The following is a 7,751-nucleotide window of genomic DNA, read 5'->3' as shown; positions in this document are numbered from 1 at the left end:
CATGCCAGCCCCTCCCCCTCCACAGCCCGCTTATTTACCAGGTGAGAGGCAGCGACATTGGGCTCGGCTGGACACCCCAGGAGTCTCCACACGCAGCCCCGGGCTGACTCAGGCCCTGCCCACTGCCCCCACGTGGCCACGCTGACCGCCCGCCCAAGCTACCCATGGCCTCCGTCCTCCTTGTCACTCTCGCCCTGGTTACTTCTCCATTATTTTTTGCGAAGTCTCCATTCATCCGTGGAAGGCTCTTCAGAGCAGTGTCCCCCACCCCACCTCCCCAGAGCCCCGCCCTCCAGGGCTCCACCCCTGCTAGGGCTCAGGAAGCTGCCTGTGGGCCCGGCTGCACACACCCGGCCTGCACGGCCTCCCTCACCTGCTGTGTGCCTGTGCCTGCTGGAGAAGACCCCACAAGCACACGGCGTGGGGCGAGGTCTGGAGCAGACGCTGCAGGACCGTGAGTGCAGCACGTGACCCTGGTCCAGGCCCTGCACCGCGTGTGGGAGGGACTCGGTCCAGACTGGGCTCGGCCGCAGCAGCCCAGGGGAAAGCCAGCCCAGCCCCGGCCCCGAGACGTTCCCTGGGGCTCAGCGGCCACCAGTGGCTCAATTCTTTGCTGTGACTGACAGCAGCTCACTGCTCTGTGACCGGGGATCCGTGTGACCTGGGTTCCGTGTGACCTGGGTTCCATGTGACCTGGGTTCCGTGTGACCGGGGATCCGTGTGACACTGGGTTCCGTGTGACCGGGGATCCGTGTGACACTGGGTTCTCCGTGATTTTGGGTTCTGCTGACCCTGGATTCTATGGTGGAGACGAGGGCCGTGTCAGCATCTGTGGCCTGCAGAGCCTGGCCTGGTGACCACTCGCCTTGTTCAGTCAAGTTGCCTGAGTCCCTGTGGGACCTGCTGAGCAGCGGTGGCTCTGCCTCTGCTCTGTGGGACCGGGGAGCCCCTGGCCACGTGCAGCAAGAGGGTCTGGACGTTGTGTTGTTTCAAATTCAAGAATTTTTAACTTTAAATGAAACCCTGAACCTGCTGTGGCTGCCTTGCCCGTCGGCTCAATGGCCGCCTTGCCCGTCGGCTCCGTGGCTGCCTTGCCCCTCGGCTCTGTGGCCGCCTTGCCCCTCGGCTCCCTGGCCGCCTTGCCCCTCGGCTCCCTGGCCGCCTTGCCCGTCGGCTCCGTGGCTGCCTTGCCCCTCGGCTCCCTGGCCGCCTTGCCCCTCGGCTCCCTGGCCGCCTTGCCCCTCGGCTCCCTGGCCGCCTTGCCCCTCGGCTCCCTGGCCGCCTTGCCCGTCGGCTCCATGGCCGCCTTGCCCCTCGGCTCCCTGGCCGCCTTGCCCCTCGGCTCCCTGGCCGCCTTGCCCCTCGGCTCCGTGGCCGCCTTGCCCCTCGGCTCCCTGGCCGCCTTGCCCCTCGGCTCCCTGGCCGCCTTGCCCGTCGGCTCCGTGGCCGCCTTGCCCCTCGGCTCCCTGGCCGCCTTGCCCCTCGGCTCCGTGGCTGCCTTGCCCCTCGGCTCCCTGGCCGCCTTGCCCCTCGGCTCCCTGGCCGCCTTGCCCCTCGGCTCCGTGGCCGCCTTGCCCCTCGGCTCCGTGGCCGCCTTGCCCCTCGGCTCCATGGCTGCCTTGCCCCTCGGCTCCCTGGCCGCCTTGCCCCTCGGCTCCCTGGCCGCCTTGCCCCTCGGCTCCGTGGCCGCCTTGCCCCTCGGCTCCGTGGCTGCCTTGCCCCTCGGCTCCATGGCCGCCTTGCCCCTCGGCTCCGTGGCTGGCTGACTTGGCGTCCTCCTCCCTGGAACGTGGGCCACGGCAGGGTGGGGGTGGATGCAGGGCTGTGCCTGGCAAGGGGGGGGTCTGACGACGTGGGGAGGGGGCCTTGGGGAGGTGACCCCAGGGCAGAGACGCCCTCTGTCCCACGCCAGCTGTGGCCCCACCGGCCGCCACTGCCTTCCCGCGGTCCTGGTCCGTCTCTCGGGAGGACCGCCAGGGTGGGCGACAGGCATTTTGCTGTCCATCCCCAAGGAGCCGTGAGAAATGCCTGGGCAGGCGCGAGGCCGGCACCCGCCCTGGAGGCTGCTCTGTGGCTAAGAACCACCCGCTGTGAACCACCCCGCACCGCTGCCCCTGAAACTCCCACAAAGCTCCTGCGCACTAATGAGGATGCCGAGAGTGACATGCGAGACGATTAGGAACTCACACAGGGCCGACTGATGGGCCTCGGCGGGGGGCCGTCCATCTCTTCTCAGGCCTCAGTCCTGGCTGCTGGCTTCCGGCGGGCGGCGGGCAGGACGGCTCCGCCTGGGCCAGCTGGTGCCCTCAGCCCCGCGGGTGCCCTCAGCCCCACCACGGGAGCTCCGCTGTCCCATTTGGAGAACTTGCAGAGCTGGGACGCAGCCCACAGCCTGCGTCACCTCCCTGGGCCTGGCTGAGCTGTCACCTGCGTTGGGCGGGACGTGAGGCAGTGGGTGTTTAGCAAGCCTGGGACTGGGGCGGAGGAGCCACTGGGCAAGTTGGCCTCTGAGGATCTCAATCAGTGCGTCCCTGACGCTCCTGGGGGCCCCATCGCAGCCTCGTGAGATGCTTGCCCTCTGGGGAAACACGAGGAACCCTTACAGGAAAGCTAAACACACCGAGGCACACATGCACACACATGCACACACGTGCGCACATGCACAAATACACACGTGCACACATGTACACATGTGCACATCCATGCCCAGATGCACACGCACATGCACACACAGGCACACACATACGTGTGCAGATGCACACACATGCACACCACTCTCCCCACCCAGCCCTCATCTCGCCTGCCAGGTCCTGGCATTGCAGGGTCTAGAACTCGGCCCTGGGCAGCCGTCACTGGGCAGATGATTTCCTCGCATCTGATTCTAAGAGGAAAGTGCCAGGGAGGCCCCAGCCGCCCTCCAAGCTCTCGGAGGCAGCGGCTGCCGCCAGCCTCCCACCCAAGACTCTGCCGCAGGTGGGGCCCGGGGAACAGGGGTGGGGCCTCACCTGTTTGCTCAGGGGGCTCTAGGACTTCCTGCAGACCCTGGGCCCAGGGGGCTGGACGCTGGCCAGGCTCGAGTGGACTTTGAGGATCCCCCACACATCCAGGTTGCAAAGCATCGGACACCGCATCCTGTCCGGGCCTCCTCGAGGTCAGCTCTGCTCTCGCTACAGGGTCAGAGGCGGGGTCAGAAAGCGCCAAGCCGTGAGTGGGACCCCGGCCCTGTGTTCTGGGCACAGGGTCCCTTCCCACGGCCCAGGTTCTCGGCAGGGAGCTGCTGGTGATGCAGTCACCCCGGGGCTCCACCCCTCACCCCTCAAGGTGCTGCACCTCGCCGTGTGCACTTCCAGTCGCCAGAATTTCAAGACAAGCAACCATCTTTCCTTTACAAATACTCAGCCTTGGGCATCGTGTCACAGCCACAGAGAAGGGACCGAGACACACACCCAAGGACTTCCAGGGGCCCGTCAAGTCGCTGGTCAGGACGCCCACGCGCCACACGGCCATGCCCTCGTCCAGTCTCTGCTTCTTGCTCCCTGCAGACCTCGGCAGGCAGAAAATGGAGGCTCGAGTCCTGGGGTCCCTGCTTCCCAAGTTGGGGTCCCAGATGGCGTCCCTGGCCCCTGGCTCCAGCCTGGCCCAGCCCTGGTTGTTGGTGGCATTCGGGGAGAGAGAACCATTGAATGGGAGCTCCCTTTCTCTCTCTCTCCCCTAAACCAATAAGTAAATAAAGTTTGTGGGAAACGGAATTAATAAATCTATTTTGGTGCAAAAGTGCTGAAATATGCATAGTGTTTTCCTAGCGTGCATTTTGCACGCACTTTTGAGACATCTCATAAATAAAGATTTTTTTGCGGATGAACGCACACCGATGAGCTGAAGTTTCCTCCTAAATCAGGCTAAACTGAACCACGTCCGCTCAGAATCCCCTCCACATCGTCCTGTCGTGACGGGCGTCCCACTCATGGCACCCGGGCTGCCACAGCCTCGTAGCGCCCTCGGGACTCGGGCCCCACGTTGGCGTCCAAACGTCACCTGGGAGGGAATGGTCGGCGGTGCTCAGCCACACGACTGCTCGCTGCCAGGAACAGCAAAGCCCGGACGTCCTCTCTGAGTCTCCAGCAGCCGCCCTGGGCGTTGGGACCGCTTGGCTCCAGCTGCTCTCCTGTTTCTACTTCGTGTCAGAGCCGGGCATTGAAACAACAGGAGGTCGCCTCGTCCCCCGCATTCTGCCCGGGGCAGTAGGGGGCATCCACCGTTCTTGTGATGAGAAAGACTGCCTGGGGGCCCAAGGTGGAATTTCTGGGACCAGGGGCCGCCGCTGTGGTGTAGTGGGTTAAGCCTCCGCCTGAGATGCTGGCATCCCATGTGGGTGCCGGTTCTAGTCCTGGCTGCTCCGCTTCTGATCCAGCTCCCTGATAATGCACCTGGGAAAGCAGCAGTGATGGCCCAAGGGCTTGGGCCCCTGCACCCATGTAACAGACCAGCGTGGAGGTCCAGGCTCCTGGCTCCAGCCTGGTCCAGCCCCTGCCATTATGGCCAGTAGAGAGAAGACCGCTCTCTCTCTCTCTCTTTCTCTCTCTCTTGCTCCCCCCTTCTCTCCTCCCCATCTATCTATCTATCTACCTCTCTGCCTGTCTCTTCTCTTTGTATAATTTTCAAATAAAATAAAAAATCTTAAAAAAAAGATTTCTGGGATACGGGGCCCCAGGAGTTCACTGCTGTCCATGGTGCTGAACGACGGGCTGCCCCCTGCCCCGCACCCGCAGGCTCAGGGCTCTCGGTGCTGTCACACACGGGGAGCACCGCCTGGGGGGTGGGACGTGTGTCCATGGTTCACCCTGCTTCCGTGACAGCTGGGGACTTCATCCACCTGTCCCGGCGACTGGCCACTTGGAAACCCTCTTCGGGGGTTGAACTCCATACGCGTTCTCTATTTTTCTACTGTGTTATTTTCTTCTTTCTCCTTGATTGACTCGAGTTATTTCTGGCAATGGCACTTGGCTGTTTGAACTGCAAATCGCTCCTGGCCTGGGCCTGCCTTTCTTCGGTGCCCGCGGATTTCTTTCTGGTCTCCCTGTGTTCGTCATAGCTGCAGTCATCAATCTTCCGTCCAGGGGCTGCTGTCTTGTGTTGTCGAAGGACTTCTTATCCTCACGTTTCAAGGACAATAGCCTACGATGCTTTTCAGGGGTCTTAAAGGAGTTTTGAGGACCCCCACTTTTGGTCTGTGATCGTGTGGAAGGCGGAGACTGGACAGGGCGGGGAAGAGACCCCGATGGGCAGTGTGCCGGAGAGGAGAGCTTGCAGTCCAGCACCGGGCGCCTGCCCAGGCCGGGTTCCCACCCCCGCACCAGGCGCTCCTTCTAACCCAGCCACCATTGTAGCTCACGGGGCCAGCGCAGCCCGGCCGTCTGCGAGCGTGTGTGCCTCCCCTCCCCAACTTGCTTTCCCAGAATTATTCTCCCTGTTCCTTTCCTCTCCCACCTGCCTTTAGGGATTGGTTTGCCACTAATAAACTGGGGATTTTGGCTGAGCTGCCAGTGGATTTACAAGGCACCGTGGGGGAGAACTGTCCTATCTACGACATCAAGTTTACCTCCCATGAAAATCTCTTTTTAATTACGTCCATCCGTGCATGTTGGAATTTTCTACTTCTCTCCATAAAAACTCTTGCGCGTCTTTTGCTGTGTGTGTTACACGCTGTTAGGAGCGCGCAGGCCTTCCCTGCCGCGTCTCACCTGTGGCAGCGCACGGGAGCGCCACTGGCTTCTGAATTGCTCGTTCCACCCTTAGCTGCACCCGGAGTGCCGCTGGCTCCCCCTCTCTGCCCTAACAATTCCCTTTCCCAAGCGGGCAGCCATGCAGTTCGCACACAGCCACGATTTCGCCCATCTGTGTCCTGCTCTTGTCCCAGGCCCAGGCCTGCCAGGGAAGGCTGCCGGTGGCACTGGGCTCGGGGCCCTGTCTGTTCCTGGGCGGCATCCTCAGGGTCTGTGGGACCTCTGTGGGTCCACGCGCGTGGTCCCGGCCGCGTCCCCTGGTGGTCTTGGCATCCGCTGATCGACGGCTGCAGGCTGGCGGCTTCGGCCCGAGCCCACACCGTGGCAGCCCAGGGGCCATGCGGCTTCTCGGGGGCTGGGTCCGCGGGTGGGGGACAGACCCTGCTCGCGGTCAGCAGGGTTTGGTGACCTCAGTTGTGGTTGTGACGTGCGGTGGCGGCTCCCATGCCTCGGGCACACACCCAGCGGGGAGGATTCAGGGAGACGGGACTCAGGGCCGCTGCTTCCTGCCCACGCGCCTGGAGCCGCCTCCCTCGGGAACACAGTGCGGGGCTGGCAGCTCGGGGACACGGCCGTGCTCTCAGACTGGCCTCGCTGACCCGGCCTGGCTGCCCAGGGGCCTCCCTCGAGAGCACATCCCACGCACTGGGGTCGGTAATAGCCCTCAGCCCTCAGGCAAGTGACAAGCCTCATGCCGTCCCCGTGGGAGGCCTGGCCTAGAGCTGGTATCTCTGGGGACAGCAAGGTCCCTTTCCTCCTGTGTCTCCCATGGGGCTCAGCTCAGTCTCCATCAGAACCTTCCGATGTGGGGTGCGGGGTCTGCAGGGGTGCCGGGCCTTTCTGGGATGCAGGAGACCTGGACCAGAGCAGCGGGGGACTCCCCGGAGAGGAGGCTCCTCTGTTTGGGGGCAGAGCCCCAGCCGCACCCTCCCAGCGCCGGCCCCCTGGGTCCCAGGAGGGAGCAAGAGGCCGGGGGACTTGCTCCAGGATTCGCCGAGTGGCCCTGGGGATGCCGATTCCACGCCTCTGAGCCTGAAGCCATGATTGCCAGGGCGGCGCCGGGAGGAGTTAATGAAGCGCCCGGGCTCCGCGCAGACCATTCAGACTGCTCGGCCACACACAGCTCCGCACGGAGCCAGGAGCCCACCAGACCCAGAGGAACCTGAAATTCAGGTGAAATGGGGTGCACTAAGGCTGTGTGCAGCACTGATGGGGGTGCAGCCCAACAGCCCTGAACGCCACGCGCCACCCCCAGCTCGGCCGCGCCCGCTTGGGGCTGTCAGCTCCCTGGCTGCCCCCTGCCGGTGAGCGCCCCGTGGCAGGGCGGCCGTGGAGGGGGGCGCGGCTGGACTGCCATGCTCTGCTGCCTCCCCCTGCATTTGTCAGAATGTATGAATTGCTTATTTATGTGTTTATTTGCGAGGCAGAGAGAAATCTCCCAGGCGCTGGTTCGCATCCCAAATGCCTGCACTGGCCGGGGCTGGGCCAGGCTGAAGCCGGCAAACCTGGAACTCCATCCACGTCTCCACGCGGGTGGCGGGGACCGGGCATTGGAGCCACCACACTGCCTCCCTGGGTGTGCGACAGGGAGCTGGAACCGGGAGGTGGAGCTGGAACTCCCGCCCAGGCGCGTGGGGACGGGCTGCAGGTCCCAGTGCCTGCCCGGGGCCTCCCGCCCCTGGGGAGCTGTCCGTGCCGGCTCTGGGCTGCGTCACTGGGCTGAGCCCCCTGCCCGCCCTCGGGCCCCCCGCCAGGGAACTCCAGGGTTGCCTGAAGGAGCTCTGCCGACCTCTGGGTTCCCCGGGAGCAAGGGAAGGGCGTGCAGAAGTGTTAGCGTCCAGATAGACCTTGCCCAGGCGGCCGTCCCATGGAGGACAGGGCAGGCGCAGGTGACCTCGCAGCCGTGGCCCCTGCTCTGTGCAGGGCCCAGTGCCCCGCCCACGACGCCCGCCCTCCGCGGGTGCACAT

At 64.2% G+C, this 7,751-nt stretch overlaps 1 protein-coding gene across 1 annotated transcript; it reads left to right on the top strand.

Annotated features, from left to right (window-relative positions):
• Positions 1-1,058: 1,058 nt before the first annotated feature.
• On the top strand, positions 1,059-1,766 carry LOC138850104 (uncharacterized). The gene has a single exon (XM_070075925.1). It carries the CDS (start codon positions 1,059-1,061, stop codon positions 1,764-1,766), a length of 708 nt encoding a protein of 235 aa, XP_069932026.1.
• Positions 1,767-7,751: the final 5,985 nt, after the last annotated feature.

This window comes from Oryctolagus cuniculus, chromosome 6, assembly GCF_964237555.1.
Source record: "Oryctolagus cuniculus chromosome 6, mOryCun1.1, whole genome shotgun sequence".
NCBI classification, from domain to species: domain Eukaryota; kingdom Metazoa; phylum Chordata; class Mammalia; order Lagomorpha; family Leporidae; genus Oryctolagus; species Oryctolagus cuniculus.
This window is presented reverse-complemented; position numbering and strand designations above follow the sequence as displayed.